This window comes from Tenrec ecaudatus, chromosome 1 (genome assembly GCF_050624435.1).
Source record: "Tenrec ecaudatus isolate mTenEca1 chromosome 1, mTenEca1.hap1, whole genome shotgun sequence".
Lineage (NCBI taxonomy): Eukaryota > Metazoa > Chordata > Mammalia > Afrosoricida > Tenrecidae > Tenrec > Tenrec ecaudatus.
In genome coordinates this window covers 488288-515512 of record NC_134530.1, presented here as the reverse complement: position 1 = coordinate 515512, position 27225 = coordinate 488288, and the positions used below count along the sequence as shown (strand labels likewise).

The 27225-nt window shown below is 61.7% G+C and overlaps 2 protein-coding genes across 3 annotated transcripts in view; both read left to right on the top strand.

The window, feature by feature from the left end:
• The window catches only part of ARID3A (AT-rich interaction domain 3A), a 35533-nt gene extending 22142 nt beyond the window's left edge, over nt 1–13391 (top strand). Inside the window, exons 4-9 of the mRNA XM_075543892.1 lie at nt 3911–3983; nt 6072–6255; nt 6762–7009; nt 8008–8286; nt 8975–9073; nt 10187–13391. Coding sequence (XP_075400007.1) covers nt 3911–3983; nt 6072–6255; nt 6762–7009; nt 8008–8286; nt 8975–9073; nt 10187–10392 — 1089 coding nt within the window. The 3' untranslated portion in view covers nt 10393–13391. The remainder of the gene's footprint in view (nt 1–3910; nt 3984–6071; nt 6256–6761; nt 7010–8007; nt 8287–8974; nt 9074–10186) is intronic.
• An 8022-nt stretch (nt 13392–21413) lies between these two features.
• On the top strand, nt 21414–26439 carry WDR18 (WD repeat domain 18). Of its 2 annotated transcripts, none has more exons than XM_075543872.1 (10): nt 21414–21657; nt 22843–22953; nt 23848–23981; nt 24076–24217; nt 24466–24609; nt 24727–24791; nt 24883–25007; nt 25195–25361; nt 25782–25850; nt 26041–26439. In XM_075543872.1, the coding sequence occupies exons 1-10, from the start codon at nt 21448–21450 to the stop codon at nt 26170–26172; spliced, it is 1299 nt and encodes a 432-aa protein (XP_075399987.1). In that variant the 5' UTR covers nt 21414–21447; the 3' UTR covers nt 26173–26439. The 2 variants fall into 2 exon arrangements, with proteins under 2 accessions (XP_075399987.1, XP_075399997.1); XM_075543882.1 differs by having other exon boundaries at nt 21414–21665.
• Nucleotides 26440–27225: the final 786 nt, after the last annotated feature.

Genomic DNA, 27225 nt, shown 5'->3' with positions numbered 1-27225 from the left:
GTCTCTTTACAGCCGGGCCCTCAGCCTTGGGAGAGCACCCCCAGGCCCCGGGGTGGGATTGCAGGTGGGAGCTGGGGAGGGCCAGACTCTGCCACCTGGGGCTTCCCCAGGACCAGAGAAGGGGAGCTTGGGTGTGGGGGCCTTGACTGCCAAGAGCATGCACCTCTCCTGCTGCCCCTCCCCCTGGGGCTGGTGGTTGGGGGCGGGGAAGGGGAGGAGCGGCCTAGTTCCGGAAGGTTCTTGTCCCTTCCTGTGCCCGGGAGGCCCCTCAGTTATCACCGCGTGGTCAGCAGCCCCACTGACCCCTGCAGGATTTCTCTGCCGCCCAGTTTCGCCATAAACAAGAATTTCCTGTTTGCCCGTAGGAGGAGGAGGAGGAGGCTGCAGTGGTGGTGGTTCTCACCCCCCACCCCACCGCCCAGCTCTCAAGCCTGAACACCTCCCTGCAGTCTAGCCCTTCCCCCGCCTGCCCTGCCTCTGGCCATGGGGCCCAGGGGCAGTGTTAGAGGACTGGGGGCAGTGCCTGCGGCTGGGGGCAGTGCCAGGGGCCCCAGGGGCAGTGTTGGGGGCTGGGGAAAGCACTGGGTACCCAGGAACAGTGCTGGGTACTCAGGGGCAGTGCCAGGGGCCCAGGAGCAGTGTCAGGGATCCAGGAACAGTGTTTGGGCCGGGGGCAGTGCCAGGGGCTCAGAGACTGTGTGAAGGGCCAGGGTATGCCATTTTTTCATCCAGAGGGGTTGTTGTGCCCCCTGCCACACCACACACACACACACACACACACACACACTGCCGTGACATAGTAGCAGCAGCAGGCCATGCAGAGGGCTGAGGGAAGCTGAGGAGGGAGGGAGGGTGGGGTGGGAGGGCTGGCTATCCAGGCCCATGGAACAGCCAGCACTCAGGCTGGGGAGGAACCTGCCTGCCTGCCTGCCTGCCTGTGGGTATCCATGGGGAGGGACGAAGCCAGGACTTGGGGCCTGGTGTGCCCTCCCCCACCCCTGACCTGGAACAATGGCTCCCTGCCTCACGTTCCCCTGTGGGGGTACACTTAGGATGTCTGCTGGGTGCCCCCGCACCCCAGGTCAGACGTAGCCATGGGCAGGCTCAGGGTTAGACCATGACCAGGGACACGTCCCTGTGTCCTTCCCCGTGTGGCGGGTGGACTGGCTCCGTGGGGAGCTCCCCGCACCGACCTGAGGGAGAGCCTCTGGTGGGCTCAGACGTGTCCATGGGAGGTAGAGGGGCTGTGTATGGGGAGCTGTGGTGTTGGGGGGATATGGTGCGGGGACTGTGGTCTAGGGGATGCATATGGGATGGTATTGGACAAGGGGCTGGAGTAGGGTGGGGCTCTATGAGGAGCTGGGGTGTGGGGAGTGGGCTGTAGGGGCTTATGGTATAGGGGATGGCGTAGGGGGGCTGTGGTATAGGAGATGAAGTGGCGGTGGGGCAGGCAGGAATTGGGGAAAGAGTGGAAAGTACCGAACACCTAGCTAACTAGCCTGGGCAGAGGCCCCTCCAGGAGAAACTGGGGCAGGAGTGGTCACGTGGCACTCAGCCTACCGGGAAACAGTGGCTTTGCCGCTAAGTGGTCAGGAGCAGAGGGTCCTGACACCCCCAGCACCATCCTCATTCCCACACCCCCGTCACCCTTCCCTCCAGCAGGCCGGGGTCAGCTCTCTCCCGGGGGCTGAGTGAAGGGGCTTCTGAAGGCTCCAGCCCTGGTTGTTGCCTTTTTCCTGCGGAGCCCCCGCTGGTTTCAAACAGCCGACCTTGTAAATTGCACTGTGCATGGACACGGACGTGGGCAGCTCTGTGGCCTGGGTCCACTTCCTGCCAGCTCTGAACTCTGATCCAGAGGGGAGCCTGGACACCATCCCCAGGTCCCACAGGGGACAGCACTGCCCAGCCCAGAGCCAGCTTCACCTGAAGTCTGTGTTGTCAGCTGCCCCCCCCAAGCCCAGGCCTTAAGCCACCCCACCCCCGCAGGCACTGGGGGGCCTGCAACCCCCATTTATGACCCTGCTTCAATGACAGCCCCACGGGAGCTTGCCACACTCTGTTATGGCCTGACCACCTCCCGTTTGGTCTTGGGGGTGCTGGTCCTGCCCCCAACATATGTAGCATCGTCGCCAGCTGGATGCCCAAGGTCCAGGTGTGAGGAGGGCCCTGTTCCCAGGGGTCCAGGAAAAGGGGACAAGAGGAGGGTGGACTTCGGTCTCCCAGGCTTCCTGGGTCCAGTCCGCCTGCTCCGCCGTGTGGCCGCCTGCCCTCTCCTCTGCATTCTTAGGACACCAGCCATGGTGGGGCCTCCCCAAACCTGGTGTTCTCACTTGTGGGCCCTCTCTTGCTGACCCGGGCGGCCATCCCCTGGGACGTCCCTGGCTGAAAAAGCTCACGCCTACCCCAGGGGCCTCTGCCAAGCAGCTGTGAGTGTCCCAACCCCAGGGGGCCCAGGGCCAGCAGTGTGCCCCCGTACCACCAGGCATCTAGCAGGAGGGGCTGGCAGGGCAGTGGCCAGTGCCAGCGAGAGAGTGGGCATCGAGGGCCCCCAGAGGCAGAGCAGGGCCCGCTTCTGGTTCAGCAGAGCCGCGGGCAGGCCGGTAGGAATGGGTGTGTCCGTGCTTGTGAGATGCTGGCCACCCGTCCAGCACGTCCACTGCAGGGTTGGGCAAGCCAGGCCACCGCGGCTACTGTAAATCAGAACAGGAATGTGGGCTGGTCAGTTGTTCTTGGGCGAGTGGGTGGGTGGGGACAAACGTCCCAGGTGGCCCTCAGGCCATCTCGACCACGCAGTGCCCACCTGTCCCCACTATTCACACGGGCAAACCAAGGCCCAGGGAGAGCAGGGCAGCCAAGGGAGGCTGGGACCCAGGGTCCCCCAGGCGGTGGCCAGAACCCTAGTCCTAATGAGGGATCCAGAAAGTGTCCCAACCGAGGCCTAATTGGTGGTTTCAAGACTACCCCCACCCCCCAGTCCTGAGTCTAGGCGGCTGCATTCCCCAGAGCTTAATTTAAAGCCCAATGTCTGCCTGCCCCTCCCCCGGTTCCCTGATATCCCCCCCACCCAGCTCTCTAATTATCTCTGCCCCTTCCCCCACCCACGACTGCTGCCCACCATGCCCACAACCTGCGGCTCAGCAGGAAGAGGGTGCCCTGCCCATCAGCACCCTTTTGAGCCCACTCCCCTTGGTCCCTTACACTTCCTATCATGGGGAAACTGAGTCACAGGGTCACGTGCCCCTGGCACCAGGACTCAGGTGGCTGTGGGTCCAGCAGTCCAGAGCAGCCTCTTCTGCCCCACTCCTCAGTTTCTCCATCTGCAAAATAGGGGCTGACCCTCCAGGGCAGGTCACCTGTGTGTGACCTGGGGGTGGGAGGGTGCCACCTGGAGGTCACCTGTCTGTGACAGCAGATTGCCTGTGTGACCACAGGTGGGCTGGACTGTGTCCCCTGCACACAGTCTTCACCCTGGGCTCCGACGTGTGACCTTGTTTGGAGTTGGGTCTCTGCCAGTGGCCAGCTGGGGCAGGTGGACCCTAGCCCCGTGACAGGGTCTCTGTGGTCAGAGGGGACCAGGACTGTCCGAGGGAGGCCTGTGACCACAGAGGCAGAGCCAGGAGGGATGTGGCCACAAGCCCAGGAGCCAGGAGGCCAGGCCGTGCCCCCCCTGCTGGTCTCCAGTCTGAGCGTCTGGTCCCTTGCCTTGTCCCTACCTCGTGGGACTTCTCGGGGAGCCTCCCTGGGCACTGGGCCTCAGGGTGCCCTCTGCAATGGCTCCAGGGCCACCAGATCCCATCTGAGCAGTGGGGAGATGGCCCGGGGCAGGGTCTGCAGTGCTGGGGGTGGGGGATGCGCACCTGAGCCTGGTCTCACTAACACCCACCCCCACCCCCCCGTCCCGCTCTCCCAGCTCTATGAACTGGATGGGGACCCCAAGAGAAAGGAGTTCCTGGATGACCTGTTCAGCTTCATGCAGAAACGAGGTGGGTACCCCCCCCACCCCGGCTGAGGAGTGGCCCACGTCACTGAGCTGCCCACAGTCCCATCAAGAGGGGGAAACTGAGGCCCACAGGTCATGGAGCTCCTGAGCCACCAGCAGGCCGAAAGGGCATGGCCAGCCCTGGGCTGGCTCTGCTTTGTCTGGGGCCTCTGGCCACCCCTCCCCCCATCAGCTTCTGTAAACAGCCAGCCTGGAGGGGGAGAGATGAAAGGAGGGGCCAGGGTGTCTCTCTCTCTCTCTCTCTCTCTCTCTCTCTCTCTCTCTCTCTCTCTCTCTCTCTCTCTCACACACACACACACACACACACACACAGCAGCCTGAGATTAACCCTTCCAGAGCCGGGGGCAGAGGAGTCAGGATGGCTAAATGGGCCCCCTCCCTTGGTGTTATCAGCTAGGCCCAGCCCTGGCCTCAGCCCTGCTGCCCACCCTGTGTCCGGAGAGCCCCCTCTCTCCCTCCCTTGTTATCGTCTGTTCCCTCCTGGAGCCCCTTCCCCGAGCCAGTCCACAGAGTGGCCACTGCCTGGCCCAGGGACTGGAGTCCAAGCATGAGGGCCTGCCCCAGAGTGGGAGCAGGGCAGGGGCTCCCAAGTCTTTGGTGCAGCCCGTGAGCACACAGGGCCTCAAAGGTCAGTGTCCAGACAGCCTTCCCTCCCTCACCATGGAAGCCAGGATCCAACAAACTCCTATGCGTCCCTCAAAACCCCAGCTCCAAGGCCCTCTCTTCCCCTGTCGTCACTGTGGATCCCTCTGTGACTGTGGCCGCTGGGCCGGAGAGAGACTCCCGCCCCCACCCTCACCCTAACACCAAGTTCTGCATCCTGGGATCCCTTGTTTGTTTCAGCTAGAGGGAGAGTAATCTAACACATACCTATACACCTACACACATACAGAGATACACACAGACACATACATACACAGATACACACACAGCAACACACAGATGCAGACACACAGACACAAGCACACACATCCACCAAGTCTCGAGTCTCGGGGGGCTGAAGAGGAGGGCAGGGGCCCTGCTGCAGCCTGTACCCCTGTGCCCTGCATGTCCCTGGTAACACCCTTCCTCCGTCAGTGCCTTTCCCTGGGGTCTTGCCAAGGCAGAGGCAGTCTGCATCCATCCATGTCGGGGGAGCACTCTGGGCTCTGTGGGGTCTGGTGGGGGTGGGTGGGACCAGGCCATCTTCCCCTCCCCCGGCTGGAGCTGCTTGCTTGAGACCCTGAGGGTGTGGAAGGTGATGCCACCAAACCTGTCCCCCATTTAAGCTGGACCCTGCTAGCTACAGGTGATCCCATGGGGGCAGCCTCACTCTGGTGGGGCTGCTGGGCCTTGAGGACCTCGGGGGAGGGGAGGGGTGGGGAGGTGGGGGGTGCTGCAGAGGAGTGGTAAGAGGAAGGGGCTGGGGTATCAGGGATAGGAGGGTGGAGGTCAGGGATGGACGAGGGGCCCCAGGGTGGGGTCGTAGTCTGAGGGTTTCAGATAACCTGCCGTTCTCCAGGCCAGCCCCCTCTCCCCTACACCAGGTAGCTAGCTCACTGCCCTCTCTGGGCGGCCCCCATGCCCTGCACTGCAGCAGCAGCATGGTTTGGCCAGCCCTCCCCCAGGGGTGCTAGGCTCCGGGCTGGGAGGCCACCCCTGGAGCTCCAAGCAGCTTGGGCAGCTGCTGTGCCTGGTGATGGACATGGGCCTGGTCCCTCCTGTGGGTCCCCGGCAGGCCCTGGCATCTCCTCTCCACTGCCACCCCACCCGAGCCTCGCTCGGCTAGTGACCCAGACCCCAGCTAGGTAAACTGAGGCCTGGAGGGGATCCCAGTCAGGCAGCAGAACCCAGATCCTGGCTGGGGAGACTCAGGCACAGCGGGGTCCCAGGCAGGCAGCAGAGCCCTCTCCTGAGTCCTCTGACTCAGCCCCACCTCAGGGGACACGGGCCAGACCTAGGGACATGGTGGAGGTCTCCTTGGAAAGGTGTTCTGACAGCAAGCAGATGGAGACAGGGGTGCTGAGAGCGGGGACCGGGGCCGCCCTGCTGAGAGCGGGGCTGGGCCTCACCCACACACACCACCCTGCAGGCACGCCGGTGAACCGCATCCCGATTATGGCCAAGCAGGTGCTGGACCTGTTCATGCTGTATGTGCTGGTGACAGAGAAGGGCGGCCTCGTGGAGGTCATCAACAAGAAGCTGTGGCGGGAGATTACCAAGGGCCTCAACCTGCCCACGTCCATCACCAGTGCCGCCTTCACCCTGCGCACCCAGTGAGTGACTCCCAGAGCCTGGCAGCCAGGTGCCAAGTCCTGGGGGCAGGGCAGGGGGCGTGGTTCAGCACCTGGCCCTCACTGAGAGATAGGAAGCTCGACCCCTTAGTGGCTCTGAGGGAGCAGGGCCTGGCCGCCTGCTTCTGCAGAAAGTGACAAAGTCCAACACGTGTGCAGGGCCTGTCCGTGGAAGGGTGTCTGAGTGTGTGTGTGTGTGTGTGTGTGTGTGTATTCGCATGACTGAGTGTGTGTGTCTGAGTGTCTGTGTGTGTGTATGAAGTGAATAGGATTCAGCAGACCTTCTAGACTAAAACGGATGAGGAGGAAAGGCTGGGCCACTGAATTTGGAGGCTAGTCTGTGGGAACTTGGGGCCCGTCTTGAGATGGAGTGGGGCGGCCAGGGACTGACGCGACGGCGACTTGCAGGAGCAGCACTCAGTTGTGGGGGAACTGAAGATGGCGAGAGCCTGGGGTCACCTCTCTGCTGCCCGCCCGCCCGCCCGCAGGTACATGAAGTACCTGTACCCCTACGAGTGTGAGAAGCGTGGTCTCAGCAGTCCCAGTGAGCTCCAGGCCGCCATCGACAGCAACCGGCGTGAGGGCCGGCGCCAGGGCTTCGGGGGCTCGCTGTTCACCTACTCCCCAGGCGGGGCCCACAGCATGCTCTCCTCGCCCAAGCTGCCCGTGTCCTCCCTGGGCCTGGCCGCTGGTACCAATGGCAGCTCCATCACCCCAGCCCCAAAGATCAAGAAAGGTGAGAGGCTGAGGGGACCTGGGTGTGCTCCCGCCCAGCTGTGCAACTCCAGCTCTGGGTCACCAAGATAATGGGCCCCGAGGTGCCAGAGGGAACCGCATTCAGCAGTCCGAGGATGTGACCAGGGGCAGACATTGCTAATCAATCACCATCCTATGGCCCTGCATCTACCCACAGCAGACAGTCACAAGCACTCTCCTCCCATGGCAGACCCTGCTAATCGCTCAACCCTGGGCCCTGGCAGGCATCTCTGACACCGTTTTCTACTGGTGCCTTCACATTAGGCTAAGCATTGAACTGTGCCCCGTTCAGATCCAGGAGAAAGATGAAGCAGGCTGTCCCGGGGCAGAGGCACAGCCTCCGAGAGGCTAGGACAAGTGTGAACCAGCTCTCTGTGGATCAGCTGGTGGGTCTGGACCACGGAGCTTGCTGTCAGCAGCCTCCAGGGCACCCTGTGCCTGTGGCAGGCATTATTAATAAATCATGGCTGCCCAGTCCCACACCGAGGCAGGCGTGACCAACTGAGTGTGCCCTCACTCCTCCGGGGCAGGCAAGATTAATAGCGCGCCCACTGTCCTCCTTCCCTTCGAGCGAGTCTCAGCACACCCCGCTCCCTCTGCACCCACCAGCAGTGGACCAAACCAGCCTCCCTCAGCCGGTCCTGAAGTGACTGCTGGGTGTGTCCTGAGCCAGCCACAGCCCCTTGGTGTGCTTGGCTCTCCATGTGAGCCCAGTGGTGGTGTGAGGCCTCATGGGTGTGCAGGGAGGCGGCACAGCGGGGGCTTCCTCGCGTGCACCGAGGTTTGCCCGCTGGCGACCCCGGCTCGGCCCGAGGCAGACATCACTGATCGATCCCTGAGGCCCTGGGCTGCTGTGTGCCCGCTTTCCCGGAGGCGGGTGAGCACCCTGGTCGGTGGCGGTCTTCAAGCGGGGTGCACGTTCCTGGGTGTGCTTCCGCCCGGACACTCAGGACACCCATGCTCTTCTCCCCTCTCCAGAGGAGGATGCGGCCATCCCCATTACTGTGCCGGGGCGGCTGCCCGTCTCCCTGGCTGGCCACCCCGTGGTGGCGGCCCAGGCTGCTGTGCAGGCGGCGGCGGCAGCACAGGCGGCCGCCCTGGAGCATCTCAGGGAGAAGCTGGAGTCCGGGGAGCCCCCCGAGAAGAAGATGGCGCTGGTGTCGGATGAGCAGCAGAGGTTCATGCAGCGAGCTCTACAGCAGAACTTCCTGGCCATGACCGCGCAGCTGCCCATGAGCATCCGAATCAACAGCCAAGGTGCATGCCCAGTCCCTGTGGGCTCCGCCCTGCAGAGCAAGCGCATTCCGGGAGACGCGGGCCGCGGGGTCTGTGCGTGCTGATGGGGAGCGGGCACCACAGGGCCGAGTGGCCGAGGCAGGGGGCTGGATGGGGGCGGTAGCACGCATAAGTTGAGCGTGCCACTGTCCTCGGCTCAGTGCGCTCTCTAACCCAAGCTGACGCCCCGGGACATGTCCGCGGCCGCCAGCCAGCCGAGGGCAGACTACTTGCGGGCAGCCAGCTGTGTGGGTCAGCTCAGCCGGGACACGGCGGCCCGGCTGGTGGCCTCCGGGTTGGGAGGCGGATGGGAAGCAGGTGGCGGCCCGGGATGTGTCTGGGACGTGTTATTTGTGGTCAGGAACTGTGAGTCAGTTCTGACTCACAGTGACCCAATGTACAACAGGCCGAAGCACCGCCCGCCAGTCCCTGCCCCGGCTTCGCAGTCATGCCTGTGCCGAGCCCATGGTTGTCCAACCGGGGACTGGTCTCTCTTGACCACACGTCCAAAGTCCGCGAGACCAAGTCTCGCCGTCCTTGCCTCTGCAGAGCACTCTGGGCGCACCTCTTCCTGTGCGGATCTGTTTGACCTCTTAGCGTCCGCGGGCCGGTCAGGCTTCCTTGCCCGCGGCACCAGAGTTCCAATGGGTGGTTTGTCCTCTCCCCGCAGCCTCCGACAGCCGCCAGGACTCAGCCATGCACCTGAGCAGCACGAACGGCAGCAGCAGTATTAGCATGTCCGTCGAGATCAATGGCGTCATGTACACAGGTGGGGCCTGGGCCACGTCTCCCCACGGGCACGGTGCGGGCTGGGCTGCTGGAGCTGGGACCTCAAGCAGAGGGCTTCTCAGGATAGGCGGTCAAGGACAGGTCCTCCCCCACAAGACTCGGGACACACTTCCCTGCACGGGGCCTTTCAAGGAGCCCTGGTGGCGAGTGGCTCACGCTTTGGCTGCTAACACTCGGCAAGGCCAGCGTTTCAAACCCACCAGCCGCTCTAGGAGGAGGGGAAGGCTGTCGGGTCCAATCAAGAGTTACAGTCTCAGAGCCCAACAGGGGCAGTTCTAGTCTGCCCTGCGGGGCTGCTGTGAATCAGATTAGACTCCGGGAGCCTGCTCCGGGTGGTGGTCAGCACACAGTGCCCTGCCCCCCATCGACCAGTCCTTCAACCCTGTGTGGGGTCCCTGAGGCTGTGAGTGAGAGAGTGATGGTGGATTACTCCGTGTCAGTGTGAGAGATGGTGGATTACTCTGTAAGTGTGAGATGGTGGATTACTCTGTGAGTGTGAGATGGTAGATTACTCTGTGTGAGTGTGAGATGGTGGATTACTCTGTGTGGGTGTGAGTGAGAGATGGTAGATTACTCCGTGTGAGTGTGAGATGGTGGATTACTCTGTGTGGGTGTGAGTGTGAGATGGTGGATTACTCCGTGTGGGTGTGAGTGTGAGATGGTGGATTACTCTGTGAGTGAGAGATGGTAGATTACTCTGTCAGTGTGAGTGTGAGATGGTGGATTACTCTGTGAGTGTGAGTGAGAGATGGTAGATTACTCTGTGAGTGAGAGATGGTAGATTACTCTGTGTAAGTGTGAGTGAGAGATGGTGGATTACTCTGTGAGTGAGAGATGGTGGATCACTCCGTGGGAGTGGGGGAGAGAGATGGTGGATTACTCCATGAGTGTGAGGGAGAGATGGTGGATCACTCTGTGTGAGTGGGCGAGAGAGATGGTGTGTAAAGCCATATGGTGTGTAAAGCCATATGTGTGAGAGACTGTGTGTAGACCTCTGTGTGTGCCCATGTGAGAGAGGGACAGAGGTGCTCTGTAGACAGGGAGCAGCATGTCCCCTGCCCGGTGGTGACCAGCCTCTCCCATCCCATCTTAGGGGTGCTCTTTGCCCAGGCGCCAGCTCCCACGACACCCACAGCTCCCAGCAAAGGCGGCGGTGGGGGTGGCGGTGGCGGGGGCCGCGGAGGCAGCGGCGGGACCAGCAGTAGCGGCGGCGGCGGCAGCAGCAGCAGCTCTGGCAGCCAGGCCGGACCCCCACCCGCAGCGCCCTCCTCGGCTACCTCAACTAACTCGGTGCCTTAAGCGAAGTCGCTCCCGCCCACCTCCCCACCGGCCGGGCAGGGGTGGAGGTGGGCCACCGGGCCAGGTGCCGGGAGACACGGGTGGGGAGGGAGGGGCCACAGCTGATGCCAAAAACGCAGAGAAGAAAATATATATCTACAGATCTATATAAAGAAAGTTTAATAAAACGAGGAACCAAGGAAGACTGGAAATTCTCAGGTTGTGGACGCTGGAGAGATGAATCAGGACAGCCGAGGAAGTCGCAGGCAGGTGTGTCTGCGGGGGGGCAGAGGGGGCAACCCGTGCCCAGGACCCTGCCTGACGCCTGGGGGTTCTGCCCCCCCCCCCAGCTTTGCAAAGGCGTTTGTTTTCTTACCAAGAGAAGCAGCCACACTCAGTGCCCGCGGGGTCCCCGAGAGCGCCGGGCTTTCCTTTTGTAAATACTGTGTCTCTGCACGGACGGGTGGTGGGGCAGCCTAGTCAGAGCACAGCTATCGCCACTCATGTTCATTCAGGGAACTCATACTTGAAACAGAAAAGAAAAACCAGGAAAAATGTACAAGAAAGCACCCACACACGGGTAATCATCTCTCTTTCCCACGAGGGCTGGGGTCCCAGGGTGCCTTCTCTGGGAGGCGGCTGGCCCCCCCCTGGATACTGGGCTCCTGGCTGGCAGGCTCGCGGGGGGGGGGGGCGCATATTGGTGCTGACTGTCCAGGCTCATCCCCTCTGCTGCCCCTCATACTGCCCAGCACTCTGCCTGGGACCTGGGAGTCTCGGGGTGCTTGGGAGAGGGTAGAGCAGGTGGGACCCCCAGGATCTGTCTCAGGGATGAATGTGGCCTGGGGTGGTGGGTTGCTCCCACAGCAGCCTCTGGCCTCCCACCGCAAAGGGCTGTTTTTAGGGTTTAGGGACCATCATTACTGAGGGGTGCCAGAAGCTGGCCCTGCTCAGGCTGGGTCTGGGAGGCCTCCTGCCCCTCTTGGCTTTGTCTTTGTTTCTGCCTGACCCCTCATCTGTGGAGCCAGCTTACCCCACCCCACCCCACCTCCGCCAGCTCTCTTATCTCATATGGCACCTGCTGCCCCAACCCTTCCATTGACTCCCCAGGTTAGAAGGTGTGATGGGGATTCCTTCCAAGTGCAGAGACACCCAGACCCGTCACTTACCCAGTGCCTGCTGGCTGCCGCCTTCCCCTGGGCCGTGTGGTCCCAAGGGGACCCTGGCGTCTTACCTGTCTTACCTGGAGGCTAGTTAGGTAGTTATGTGCTGGGTTTTAATTTCTCCAGGGGGCAGTGTTAACCCCTCGGTTCCCAGGCTCGTGGAAGCTCCACCTGTAATTGGGCCCAGGGAGCTGGTCCACATGGGGAGGGGAGGTGTCTCGCTGGCCTGCAGGGGTGGGGGCACCTCCCTGGCTCTGGCTCCATTGTGTTGCCGTGGAAACTGTCTTTGGGGATGAGGCGCTCTGGGGCGAGGGCTTTTGCTGTGTCTTAGGGGAAGGAACCCCATTTCTGTGGCCATTTCTCTGGGTCAATTAGGGCCCCTCTCGTGCAGAGTGGGGGGTGCAGGCACCTGGGGGCTTTCACTGTGGCAGGTTCTCTCCTCCTCCTCTGGGGGCAGGCCCATAGCACAATCATGGACGGAAAGGGGTCTTTCTCTCCCCAAAGAGGGACACTGGCCTGTCTGTGCCCCACTGTCACCACCCCACCCCACTCGGTGTTCTGGGTGTCCTGCCCTGTAGGGGGTGGGTCTGCATTCTGTCTACCTCAGCACTGACTTAGATGCCAAAGCCTGAGCCCCAAGCCCACCCAGGGCTCTCAGAAGGTACAGGGGGATCCCGAGGCAGCCCCTTAGGCTGGGCACCCTGTCCACCTGTGTGCAGTGGAGCTGTGAGTGTGGGTGTCAGGGGGGCTGCCTGTGCCATAGACCCCTCACCTGGGCAGGCTTTTAACTCAGGGGACGGGGCCTGCTGCTGAGCCCCTATGGCTGTAGAAGCATGTGGGGCCCGGCTTCTTGGCTGACTAATGAGGAGGTGGGTTGAAGGGGACGCGGTAGATGAGTGAGGAGGCTCCTGGGGACCCTCGTGTCCTGCGCGGTCTGGGCCAGGAGCCCTGTGTTGGCCTCTCTTGTCTCTCTGTTCAGCCCCCAGCCAACTGGGAAGGCCTCATGGAAGGAGTCGCTTTTGGGGGTGCAGCTCAGCATCTCTGATGAAAATCAGGGGGGCACAGGAGCAGCAGTCTTGCCCACAGGGACTTCGCCCCCCCCACTTGTATGCTCTCGATTCCAGAGGGGGGACAGAGCTAGTGGCATGACACGCCTGGGAACCCCACTAACTCGGGGACCCTGGGTGCTCAGGGGCCAGGAGGGGGGCCCCCCTGTCCTGCAGACGTTTGTGGATGGGCTGTTTCCAGAATCTTCCTTGTGACCCGTCAGCTGGCCAGGTCTGGCTGTCTGGCTGCAGGGTGGGGGTGGGGGTGACGGGTGAGTTTGTAACCCACATTGCCTTTGTACAGTCACGTTGTTGTTGTTTTGTTGTTTGCTTTTATCATCTTTGCCCACTTTGTCCCCCTCCCTGCTTTGTTTTCCTATCTTGGCAATCAAATGACATTCAGCCCTTCCTTGTCAGATTGTAAAATCCCAGGCACTCTGGGGTCTGTTAGCAGCGTGGGCTCCACGCCTGAACTCAGGTAAAAAGGATAGAAACTTTTTCTAAAAACCCAGCAGAAACCACATTCTACCTCTGGCCCGGCCCGGCTTGCCCTGCGCACAGTGGGACAGCCCTGCGCACAGTGGGACAGCCGGGCTGCTTCAGTTTGTGCAAAGCATTCAGGTATTAAAGGAAAAAAAAAAGGACTATAAAAGACCAAAAAAAGGGGGGGGAAGGGTGTGATTTTGAAATTTAAAAGAACACTGAAAGTTTACATTTTATAATAACATTATTATGCAGATTGTATTTAAACCTCAGAAATATTTAAGACAATTGTAACCCTGTAAAGTTGATGAACTATTAAAACGAGACAAAAACACTTCTGACTTTTAACAGAAGACAACGGCTCTGTGGTGTTTTTTGGGGGGCACTGGGTGGACAGAGGGCCGGGCCCCAGCGTGTTGAGCCTGACTCTGGATGGAAACACAGCCCTTGTCCTGGGAGACTGTGTCCCAGTGATCTAGGGGCATCTGAGGGTGCCGTGACTTGGCGTGGGGGGTAATGGAACTGAGTGGGTGGAGGCCAGGGGTCCTGCTCCACCCCCTGCAGTGCACAGGGTGGCCCGCCCCGACCGGGACCCTGTGCCGGCAGTGCTGAGTCGATACTGCAAATCAATAACGTTCCTGTGGCCAGGCGATGTCACCCCGAGGCCCCTCCAGCCCGTGACTGGCGTCCCCGCCCCTCCCCGCTCTGTGTGTGCCTTTCGGTGGGCAGTTAAGCACTCATCCACACCTGCCCACCGCGCCCGGCAGACAGCCCAAGCGGTGCGCACGCAGACAGGTGTGTGGTGTGGTGCCAACCACCCAGTTCTGACTCAGCAGCAGCCCTGAGAGCGACAGGATTAAACCGTGCCCCAGGCCAGTCCTGCGTGTGTGAGCTCACTGAGCAGCTGCCCTGTTACTCCATGTCGCTGAGGGTCTGCCTCTTCCGATGACCCTTGACCTGCCATGGTGCCCTTCTCCGGGGTCTGGCCCCTCCTGACGGCATGCCCAAGGTACGTGAGACAGCGCCTCGCCATCCTTGATTCTGCCGGGCAGCTGCGTTCACTGTCTGGCCCTCCGTGTGTCTTCAGTGTCGAGCGCGAGGCGGTCTCTTCAACAGAAGAAGGGAACGTTGCCTGGGTGGAGAAGCCGGAAAGGAGCTGTCACCACCCTTGTCCATCTGTCTGTTCAGGCCTTCAGAGTAGCTGGCTTGCACGAAGCAGAGTGTGGCATCAGCGTGGGGGGAAGGCTCATCCAAGACCCTCAGTGTGCAGACGGCACCGCCCTGCCCGCCGGAAGTGAGGAGGACGTGCAGGCCTTGCTGATGAAGGTCAAGGATGGCAGCCTGCAGGGTGGACGCCCCAGATCTTCCCGTCTGCACCAGTACACAGCGTGATGGACAGAGAAGGCCATATTGCCAAGGGTTTTGCTCTGTTTGGACCCACAGTCCACGCTCACAGACGGAGCCGTCTAGAAACCAAACCATGTGGCCACTCTCTGGGTGATTCCACCGCAAAAGACCTCCCTGAGGACCCGAGCCCACTGCCCTTGAATCCTTCCCGGTCACAGTGACCCTGTAGGGCCGGGGTCACCAAACTCACTTGGCCTCCTGCCTCCTTTTCAGAAGACAAGTTTTAGAACTCAGCGTGTGTCATCCCCCCCCCCCCCCCCCGCACAATGAAACCTCTGTTCCAGGATGAAGTGCCAGCATAGCATCTGCGTTTGCAGTGCCTCCTTACCCGCCCTCCCCCCGCCATCATCCCAGTACCCCCCAAAGGTGGGGGTGGGATCACCCACTTAGGAAAACACTGCTCTGTGGCTTCCGCAGAGAGGATGGCTGCATGCAGCCCGCCCACCGTCCAGTGCCTCACGCCCCACAGCTACGGCCTAGGACATCCTATGGGACACTGGCGCCACATCCTATGGGACACTGGCGCCACCCAGCCCGAGGCTGGCCCCTGACAGCAAGTGTCCCAGGGTATTAGAGGTCAGGATGGTTGGAGGGTCTTGGGGACCAGCGGGGTCCCCTACATTGGGTGCTCGTCTGAGGGGATATAGGGCCCCGTGTGGTTGTCACGGCTGATGGACGTTGGTGCTGCTCACAGGCCACAGTGCCCAGGGACACCCGCCTCCAGGAAGGCCCTGGGGGGTGAGGGCTGGGAGGGCTCCTACTGCAGGCCTGGTGCCACTGACCACTCCATCATCATTGTCCCTGCTGCACAGATTCTCCAGGTGACCTGGCTGGGCAGGGCCTGTCCCTGATGGTTATCTGACCCCAGCCCCTGGCCTGGGGCAGCCTCACTCCATACCCCTGGGGGGGGGTCCCTGTCCCAGGAGCCTTGTCTTCATTTCCACTTCTGGAGGTGCCCCAGGGCCTTTGCACGTGCAGCTCTCCATGCCCAGAAGGCCCCTCCGACCTCACCCACCACCTTTCCTGCTGGGGGGGGGGGGGAACAGATCACCTGCCCTTCCAGCTCCACCCCTCCCCGAGGGCATTACTTCACCCTGCCCTGCAGGAGCTCACCCAACACTGCTTCCTCCAGGGGCTGGGAGTGAGTGTGCTGCTGCTCCAGGGATGATGAGCACACATGCACACACATGCACGCCTGGACACACACATGCACCCTGGATACACGCGCACACGCATGCACAGCTCGTACACATGCACACACCCCGGAGACAGGCACACGCATGCATAGCTTGTATACATGCACACGTACACACCCTGGACACAAGCTTGTACACACCCTGGGCACACACACCTTGGAGACGCACACACGCATGCACAGCTCATACATGCGCCTGGACACACGTGCACATGCATACACAGCTCATGCACACACCCTGGAGACACGCACGTGCATGCACAGCTGTACACACACACCCTGGACACACGCACATGCACAGCTCATGCACACACCCTGGAGACACGCACATGCACAGCTGTACACACACCCTGGACACACGCGCATGCACAGCTGGACACACACACCCTGGACACACGCGCATGCACAGCTGGACACACACACCCTGGACACACGCGCATAGACAGCTGGACACACACACCCTGGACACACGCACATGCACAGCTGGACACACACCCTGGACACACGCACATGCACAGCTGGACACACACACCCTGGACACACGCACAGCTGTACACACACACCCTGGACACACGCGCATAAACAGCTGGACACACACACCCTGGACACACGCGCATGCACAGCTGTACACACACCCTGGACACACGCGCATGCACAGCTGTACACACACACCCTGGACACACGCGCATGCACAGCTGGCACACCCTGGACACACGCGCATGCACAGCTGGCACACCCTGGACACACACGCACATGCACAGCTGTACACACACGCCCTGGACACACGCGCATAAACAGCTGGACACACACACCCTGGACACATGCGCATGCACAGCTGTACACACACCCTGGACACACGCGCATGCACAGCTGGACACGCACACCCTGGACACACACGCACATGCACAGCTGTACACACACCCTGGACACACACGCACATGCACAGCTGTACACACACACCCTGGACACACGCACATGCACAGCTGGCACACCCTGGACACACACGCACATGCACAGCTGGACACACACACCCTGGACACACACGCACATGCACAGCTGTACACACACACCCTGGACACACGCGCATGCACAGCTGGACACGCACACCCTGGACACACATGCACATGCACAGCTGGCACACCCTGGACACACGCGCATGCACAGCTGGACACACCCTGGACACACGCACATGCACAGCTGGACACACACGCCCTGGACACACACGCACAGCTGTACACACACACCCTGGACACACGCGCATGCACAGCTGTACACACACGCCCTGGACACACGCGCATAAACAGCTGGACACACACACCCTGGACATACGCACATGCACAGCTGGACACACACCCTGGACACACGCGCATGCACAGCTGTACACACACCCTGGACACACGCACATGCACAACTGGACACACACCCTGGACACACGCGCATGCACAGCTGTACACACACCCTGGACACACGCACATGCACAGCTGTACACACACACCCTGGACACACGCGCATGCACAGCTGTACACACACCCTGGACACACGCACATGCACAGCTGTACACACACCCTGGACACATGCACATGCACTGCTGGACACACACACCCTGGACACACGCGCATGCACAGCTGGACACACACCGGGACACACGCGCATGCACAGCTGGACACGCTCACCCTGGACACACACACACATGCACAGCTGTACACACACCCTGGACACACACGCACATGCACAGCTGTACACACACACCCTGGACACACGCACATGCACAGCTGGCACACCCTGGACACACACGCACATGCACAGCTGGACACACACACCCTGGACACACACGCACATGCACAGCTGTACACACACACCCTGGACACACGCGCATGCACAGCTGGACACGCACACCCTGGACACACATGCACATGCACAGCTGGCACACCCTGGACACACGCGCATGCACAGCTGGACACACCCTGGACACACGCACATGCACAGCTGGACACACACGCCCTGGACACACACGCACAGCTGTACACACACACCCTGGACACACGCGCATGCACAGCTGTACACACACGCCCTGGACACACGCGCATAAACAGCTGGACACACACACCCTGGACATACGCACATGCACAGCTGGACACACACCCTGGACACACGCGCATGCACAGCTGTACACACACCCTGGACACACGCACATGCACAACTGGACACACACCCTGGACACACGCGCATGCACAGCTGTACACACACCCTGGACACACGCACATGCACAGCTGTACACACACACCCTGGACACACGCGCATGCACAGCTGTACACACACCCTGGACACACACGCATGCACAGCTGGACACACACCCTGGACACACGCACATGCACAGCTGGACACACACGCACATGCACAGCTGGACACACACACCCTGGACACACGCGCATGCACAGCTGTACACACACCCTGGACACACGCGCATGCACAGCTGTACACACACACCCTGGACACACGCGCATGCACAGCTGGCACACCCTGGACACACACGCATGCACAGCTGGACACACACCCTGGACACACGCACATGCACAGCTGGACACACACGCCCTGGACACACGCACATGCACAGCTGGACACACACGCCCTGGACACACGCACATGCACAGCTGGACACACACACCCTGGACACACGTGCATAAACAGCTGGACACACACCCTGGACACATGTGCATGCACAGCTGGACACACACACACAGCTGCACAGGCTGCACATTCACCTTTTATCCACTTCAACGCTGCGGCCCTAACAAAACAAGCCTTGGGGTACCCACTGGAGGGGACCCCCCCCAGGCCCCCAGCCTCCCCCTCAAATGTAAGTGACATACCTATCTGAGCTCAGGACAGTGTGGCCACCACCAGGGCAGGCCCCAACCCTGGCCTGGCCCTGCTGGTTTACTGCTGACGGAGGCGGCTTACCCCTCCACCTTCACCTGTGGCCTAGTTCCACACGGGACTGTGTCTATGGTCTCGGTATGCCTCCCAGGAAGGCCTCAGGGGTCAGAGGCCAGAGGTCAGCCCTGTACCAGCTACCGGGAGATAAGGTCGTCATAAGGCAGGGCCCCTTTAGGCAGGCAAACCAAACCTGAGGAGCCAGCTGGGGTGGGGACAGGCGCCTGGGTCCCAGGGTGTTGGGATTTTTCACGTGTGTGTGTGTGTGTGTGTGTGTGAACTCAGCACTAGACCTCCTTAGCAGCAGCAGGGCGGGCAGTGTCTGAGGGTCACTGAGAAAAGGGGGCAAGTTTAATTTCAGCCAAAATCCCAGAGCTGCAGGCTCCTGGGTGTGTCCCCAGGAGCAGAGGAGCTGCAGTGGGGTCAGGGGGCCGCCAGTGCCCGCAAATGGGGTGCCAGCTGCCTATGCAGGGATATGTGTGCTCGGTGCCTCAGTTTCCCCACCTGCACCCTCCCAGACTTGGTCAAGGAGGGGCGCCCAGCAGACCCTGGTCACTGGGTGGTCCACAGCCGCCCTGGCCTTTTGTCCAGCTCCACTGACACAACTGGTCTGTCCTCATTCCAGGAACAGAGCTGGGGGCGGGGTGACCTCTGACCTCACACAGCCGCCTGGCCAGGCTGGGTCCCCAGGGGAGGGAGGGGGGAAGACGTGCCTGGGCTGGGCCCTGGCTAGAGGCCTGCAGAGCAGAGGGGAGAGGGACTGGGCCGGCTGCAGCTGTTCCAGTCGCCATCAGTCCCCTCCCAGCCCAAGGCCCACATTGGGCCCTACATCTTCCGGGCCTCTCATACTCCCCCACCTGCGCAGGGAACCCGAGGTCCAGAGGGAGGCAGAGCCACTTCCAGACAAGGAGCAGGGCGCCTCCACCTGGAGCCCCGGTTCCAACCCCTGCCCGTGTTTGGAAGACCGACCGGCCATGGCAGCCTGGAGCTCTCAAAAGCCACACTATGCGAGTCCTCGGAGCAGCACTGGCTACAGACTCGGGACACACACAGGGACCCCTGGGGGGGGGCAACAGTTTAGAAGTGTCAGTTTGCGACCAGGCCCTTCCAGGTCTTCCGGAGAGCCGGGTACCCTGCCTCGGGGGCTGCACAGGCCCTGGGGCACCACCTCCTTGATCTTCACTGCCATCCAGGAGCTTCCCACTGGACTGAGGAGAACGGCCCCCGGGGGTTTGCCAGGAGCAGAAAGCCTCCTCTTTCTCCCACAGAGCGCCTGGTGGATTTGAACTGCTGACCTTGCAGGCTCAAAAACAGCTGAGGATGGCACAGGGCACCAGGTCCTGTTGTACATCGGGACACTGGGGTTCAGAATCCACTAGTCTGCACCTAACACCCACCCCCAGCCTGGAGGTGTAGCAGAGGGTCTGAAACCACTACTATTCCCATTCCGAGGGAGGGAGAAAGACAGACTTTCTTCTCCCTAGGGAGTTACAATCTCAGAAACCCAAAGGGGCAGTTCCACCCTGACTTATAGGGTCACTGTGAACTGGCATCAATGCGATGGCAGGGAGAAAGAGACTCTCTATTTTGGATTACAGGAGGTAGTTGGCAAGAGGGGTGATATATATATATTCCTGATATATATACACACACACATATATAGTCCTGATACACACACACATATATATAATCCTGATATATATATATACACACACACATATAGTTACATATATATTCCTGAGAAGCAGGCAGTAGACCCAGTAAGTTTCGAAACCTAGGCTGTAAGGATCCGCCAGGCCCGTGCGGTGGAAGTCCATCTGCACACCGTCCTCCTGTTGCGGGCCTCAGAGCTGCTGGAGACCAGGACACCCTGCCTTCCTGGGCTTACCGACGCTCCCATTGTTCCGGCTTCAGGATCGAGCCCCCGCACCTCCAGGGCCCACTAGAGGCCCTGGCACAGCGGTTTCCCTTGCCTGGCACGCACGCGCCCGGATGGACCTCTTCTGGGACGACCCCTGACGATCCCCGGGAGACCCCGCTGCTCCCGGTCCATGGCTCTCGCCTGCCCCCTGATGTCCATGACGGAACTGCATGGCCGCACGTTGACGTTTCAAAGCAAGGTCCCCGACCTCCCGAGAAGGGACCCCTGGTCCCACCCTCCCCGTAGGGCGCACGCACCCCTAACCGCCCCGAGCTGCCTGGAGGTGTTCTGGGGCTTAAATCGCACCCCGGATCCAGCCCGGTGCGACACTGCTGGTGGGCACCGCTGACCCGGGACGGCCGTGGACTTAAAAAAAAAAAAACACACCAAAACTTTCCGACACGGGTTTGCAAGTTAGGCGGGGTCCAGGCCCCGGCGCGCGTTTGCGGTTCAAATATTACACATTTGAATTCTGCAACGCCCCACCTTAGAGCGGTCTGGGGCGGGCAGGCTGCACCGGTAACAGTCGGTGCGACACAGACCAGATGTGCGCGCCGCACGAGCGTCCGCAATGCCCCGGAACCCACTGATGGCGGGGACACTGCAGGTTTTCTCCATCGGGCCTGCGAGGCCGGGGCCCTGCTCGTTGAAAAAGGAAGAATCCAGAAGCCACGCCAGAGCTCGAAATCTCCCATCAGTTGCTCGCAGCCTGGTCTTGTTTTCGCCTCCACGGGTCTCTAACCGCTCCACCGCCCCTCCCTCCCGTGGTCATCCCTGTCCCCGGTCCTCCCGGCCAGGAGGGGCGCACGCACGCGCGGTCTTCCGGCCTCCAGAGGCGCGCCGGCGTGCGTGCCTCTCTAGCCCGCGCGTCGCTGCCGCCTGCGTCTCGCTGCTGGTAGCGCACTTCCGACGCGGTGGCCCGGCAAGATGGCGGCGCCCATGGAAGTGGCCGTATGCACAGACTCGGCTGGCCAGCTGTGGAGCTGTGTCGTGTGGGAGCTGCACTCGGGCGCCAACCTGCTCACGTACCGCGGCGGCCAGGCCGGGCCCCACGGCCTGGCGCTGCTCAATGGCGGGTACCTGCTGGCGGCGCAGCTGGGCAAGAACTACATCAGTGCCTGGGAGCTGCAGCGGAAGGTTTGGCGGTGCGCGCCCAGGACCGCCCCGCGGGCCTGAGACTCGATGCAAAGGAGGTTTAGAGGGCCTGCCCGTGTCAGAATTGGGGTGCAGGGCCGGTGGGGTGGGTGGGAGAGGACGAGTCGGGATGCTCTGCGCATGCCTAGACCGGGGTGTTTTGTTTGTTGTTTTGGGTGGCGGGGGGTAGGTGGGGAGCGCTTTTGGAAGAAGACGCGCCCAGGGCCGGGTGCGAAACGTTGGTTGCTGTGCACGTGCTCAGGGCCAGGCAGCTGTGTTTTGGGGTGGCTTTGGGGAGCCGGTTTCTGGGAGGCCAGTGTACAAGCACAAGAGGGGCTAGGGCCTGGTTTGGGGTCGTTTGTTTCTTGGACGCCGCACAGGCGCAAGCCCCTGGAGCGCACTGTGGATTTGAGAGAGCGCAGGGTCTGGGGCAGAGCTTTGGAGACTCCTGCACCGATCTCCCTATGTCTTAAGAAGTCACCCCCATGGGGTTGATTTTTGGTGGTTGAATTTTCCGAAGTAGACCTTTCTCACAAGAACTTAAACGACCATCATATCAAGGGCTCCTGGGGTGACTCTACAAGACAGGGTAGAATTGCCCCCCGTGGGTTTCTGAGAATGATTCTTTGTGGGCCTAGGGAGCCTCATTTTTCTCCTGTGGAGTGGCTGGTGGCTTCAGACTGCAGACCTTCCCTCATGCTCTCCCCTCAACAGAGACCGGGCCCTCCCCATCATGTCCCACGACTCCCTTCCATCGAAGTGACCCAAGAACACAGCCCTCAGGGCACCCCCATTTTAGAGACAGGACACTGAGGCTACCAACCAGCACCCCACTGTAGGGGGAGGCAGGGGTTGACGGTGTTGTCCCATAAACATTGGCCTGCCAACCAGAGTGGGCTCTTGAAACCCGCTAGCCGCTCCTCCAGAGAAAAGTGAGACTCCCTGCTCCCTAACAGCTTACAGCCTGTGTCAGGTCTCTGAGTCAAGGAGAGGATGAAGACTGGCCTGGCCACTGAGTACCCCCTGTCCTGACCCCCCCCACACACACACACACACTTTCCCAGAGATAGCCCAAGACAGTTGCTCTCCTTACTTCCTGTCCCAAACTCCTCGCTCATCCCTGGACCTGCCCTGCCCTGTGAGTGAGCCCCCCTGCATGTGATGACACACAACCTGTTGCCCCCCCAGGACCAGCTCCAGCATAAGATCATGTGCCCCGGGCCTGTCACCTGCCTGACCACGTCGCCCGATGGCCTCTACGTCCTGGTGGGCATTGAGGAAAGCATACACCTCTGGGAGGTGAGGAGCCCACCACTGCCCAAGGCTGGGGGGTCTTCCTGCGGATCCAGGTCGCATGCTGCCCACCCTCCCTCAGAGATCCAGAGCGCGCTGGCTGTGGGAGCCCTGCAGTGGGCTTTTAGTTTCTGCCATTGAGTCACGGCGACCCCCGTGGGTTTCCGAGACTGTAACTGTAGATGGGGTAGAAAACCCAGTCGGCCTCCCGCACATCTGCTGCCGCTGCTCCCGAACTGCAGTCCATGCAGCCCCGCTTGTAACCATGTAACCAGGGGCCTCGCTACGGTAGGCAGAGGGTCTCGGGTTGGAGCCCAGAGCCCAGAAGCTGGGATGGGGGTCACCCAGGCCCCGGGAGGAAGACCACAGCAAGAAGCATGGTGATGCCCCCCCCCACCCCCAGGTGGCCCCCAGCCTTGCCAGGTGGGCTTGGGGACAATGGGCTTCCTGTTTCTACTGGCATTTCTGAGCGGCAACCGCTGTGAGCACAAAGGAGACCTGCTCCAGGCTCCCCGACAGCCCCTCGAGGGGACTGTGCCTCTAGGATCCGCCTTCTGGAGGAATCGTGCCTGCGCGTTCCCACACAGGCGGCCGAGCTCCATCTGCCCCAGCCCCACTTTGCATTCATTCTGTGCACGTGTGGGCCTCTCAGTGCCTGGCTACGCTGGCTTAACCCTCCACAGCCTTGGCACCTGGCTGCCCGGGGTCAGAAGCATGTCCCCTGCTTGGCTACATCGTCTCCTTCACCCCCAAGAGAGCAGTGTCCGCTCACCTCTCCTCCCAGAGGATCCTTCCCCATAGCCCCTTCCCTTGGGGCCTGGCTCCCGAGTAGTGCCCAGCTGGGCTGTGGACTTGTGGGTGGGCACTAGCGCGTGGCCCATAAGGATGGCCCACCCCCAGGTCTGTACGGGGAACTTGCTGTGCCTGCTCAGCCGCCATTACCAGGATGTGGTGTGCCTGCGCTTTACGGATGACGGCAGTCACTTCATCTCGGGGGGCAAGGACTGTCTGGCGCTGGCCTGGAGCCTCTGCAGGTAGACATCGCCCAGGACCGGGGTGGCAGCCTCTCAGGAAAGCAGGGTGGGCCAGGACAGTATGGTGGCTGGACTGAGCCCACCTCCCCCACAGCGTGCTGCAGGCAGACCCGTCCCGGATCCCAGCCCCCCGGCACGTCTGGTCCCAACACACTCTGCCCATCACAGATCTGCACTGTGGCCTCGGGGGGGCGCAGGCCCGGGTGGCTACTGCCTCGCTGGATCAGACAGTGAAGGTGGGTTGAGCCCCGCCCCCACGCACCCCACTCCCATATGGGCACCACCCCCAGACAGCTTCAGATCCCCGAGCTGCCCCCAGAGGCAGGCGCTGAAGCTGATCCCGCAGGCCTGGCCGGCCTTCAGATAGCACCACTGGTAGGGAGACAGGGCCCATCCCAACAGTGCCCCAACAGGGGTCCCAAAGCTCTGAGTGCTGGCCTGACCGGCCCCCACCTTCCCTTCTGCCGCGCCCCTGCACCCCCAGCTCTGGGCGCTGTCGTCTGGCGAACTGCTGCTGTCTGTACTCTTCGACGTGGCTGTCGCGGCCGTGACCCTGGACCTGGCCGAGCACCACATGTTCTGTGGAGGCAGTGATGGCTCCATCTTTCAAGTGGACCTGTGTGCCTGGGTGAGCGTGGGCTGGGTGGGGGGTAACTCCCAGTGGGCCTTTGGGTGGAGGGGCGGCCTTCTTCCTGGGCGACCTGTCCACCTTGGTGAGTGTGGCCCGTGGGCCCTGTCCCCACAGCCCGGGCAGCAAGAGAAGAACTTCCAGCCGGAGCAGGAGCCCGGGAAGGTTTTCAGAGGACACAGGTGGGTGGGACTTGGGGAGGGGTGGGGGCTGGCCGGCCATCCTCACCCAGCTCCGGGTCTTGAGCCGCCCTCTCGCTTTGCCCGTACTCAGGAACCAGGTGACCTGCCTGTCTGTGTCCACGGATGGCAGCCTGCTGCTCTCGGGCTCCCACGACGAGACCGTGCGGCTGTGGGACGTGCAGAGCAAGCAGTGCGTGCGCACGGTGACGCTCAAAGGTGGGGACAGTGTGGGGACACTGAGCCTCGGGGCGGGGGACCCTCAGGTGGGCCCCTCCAGTTCACTGCCCACTGGGGCAGGAGGGGTGGGGTGGAGTGGGCCTTGCTGCCTCCTGCCCCAGTAGTGAGAGCGCCCAGGGAGCAAACTGCAGGCTGAAACTGCAGTGACCTGTGGCCCCGCCCCCAGGCCCCGTGACCAACGCCTTCATCGTGCTGGCACCCGTGGCCATGCTGAGCTCCGACTTCAGGCCCAGCCTGCCGCTGCCGCACTTCAACAAGCACCTGCTGGGGGCCGAGCACGGTGATGAGCCACACCGCGGGGCGCTCACACTGCGTCTGGGTGTGCACCGCCAGGTACACAGAGGGGGGGTGTTGCGGTTTGCCCCCCTCCCCCCACAGAGACCCTCCCAGCCCAAGGACCATGACCTGCAGTTTGCTGGTGGAGGCCCCTGGGCCCTACGGGGGTAGTGTGGGTATAGCTGCGGCCGAATTCAAAGAGAGCCCATGTTCCAGCCCAGGCCTCCGTGTCTCACCCCATGGGTGTGAGAGGAGACTGGGTACCCCAGAGGGCTGAAGTGACCCTGTGCCCCCACTGGCTACATGCCCTGCCCCTGACTGGGGGTCTCGGTGTCTCCCAGCCGTCCTAAGGACATCAGCCCCCCATTCTGTGTGACCCCAGGAGCTGGCATGAGGGCACAGGCCCGGTGTGCAGGGAAGCTTGGGGCGGGGGACAGAGGATAGGTGAGTCCTCCGGACCTACCCCCCTCATTTCAGGGTTCGGAGCCCAGTTACCTGGAGCGTGCTGAGCAGCTGCAGGCCATCATGCGCAACGCCATGGAGAAGGTGCGTGGGGCCCAGTTCGGGGGCTGGGCCGTGGACCAGGCTAAGGGGCACAATTACAGCCCCCACCCCACATGCCACCCTGGTCCTTGCCGCTCAGGGGGGAGGTGGAGCAAGCAGAGACCTCACAGTGACCCCCAACCCCTGGGCCACCTTGGTGCCTGCTGGCCTCTGACCTGGTCACTGCCACCAGAACGACCTGGGTGGCCAGGACCAGCTGCGAATCCGAGTCACAGAGCTGGAGGGTGAGGTGTGTAACCTGCGTAAGATCAACCGAGACCTCTTCAACTTCTCCACCCGAATCATCACTCGGCCCCCCAAGTGAGCACACACTGCCTGCCTGGGGTGCCAGGCACCCTGTCCTCTGTGGGACCTGAGCCCCAGGGCCCGGGTGCAACTTTCCTACCTGGACCTGAGCCCAGTGCACCAGGCCTGGCCAGAGCCCCCCCCCCCCCCCACTGAGCTCCGGTGTGGAGGTCTCTGAGGAGGAGGGGACAGCGAGGCCGGCTCCGCTGGTTCTTTTTGTCATGTTTCCTGTTGGCGCTGCTGTGGTGTTTTCTTGTTTTGTTTCATTTTTTAAGAAAAAACAAAAACCGTCTAAATGCTTCTCTTTTTGTGCCGCTTCTGCCTGGGGGTGGGCGGAGGACGGCGCCTCCTAAGTTCCAGGTTCAGAGGGGCCAGGGCACCCCACCCCATTTCTCTCACCACCGGAGGCTCCAAATCACTGCTGCCTCGCCTCCCACCAGGACCCCACCTGGGGACAGATGGACACACACACCTGGGGTGTTCTCACCTGGGGAGCGCTGATGCCCCCATGCACAAACATGGCCCGCCAACTGCCAGAGAGACTCAGGTGGACACACAGCAAACCTGTCACCAAGCAGCATTTGTTCGCTTACAAGACTGACCACACCAGGCCAAGGTGGCAGCTGTGAGTGGCCTGCCCCAAGCGGAAGGAGGGGGCCTGAGGCCTTGCCCCTCCCTATGACAGCCATGGAAGGTCAGGACAGGTGACAGGGAGGCTGTCATCCCCCAGCAGGCTTACCTGTGTCACTGGAACCACCTTCAGGGGCCCTCAGTGCCCCAGGGCCTCTGTCAGCCACTGGCCAGTGCGCCTGGAGACAAGCCCAGACACAGGCCTCAAGGCCGGCGGCAGAAGCTTCCAGAAAGCTGACTAGCTGGACAGCCCTGCTTAACAGTCCAGAAAGCCCTGTGATTTAACAGCTTCCCGTAGCCGCCAGAGCTGAGTTCATGCTTTGGGCTGGTGTCCTCTGCTGGCTGCCCAGCTCTGCGGCAGCACACCAGCCTTGGGCACTGGGTACTGTGTTACCCCCACCCTCAGACTGTGGCAGGGAGCAGGGGAGACCTCAGCCAGGAC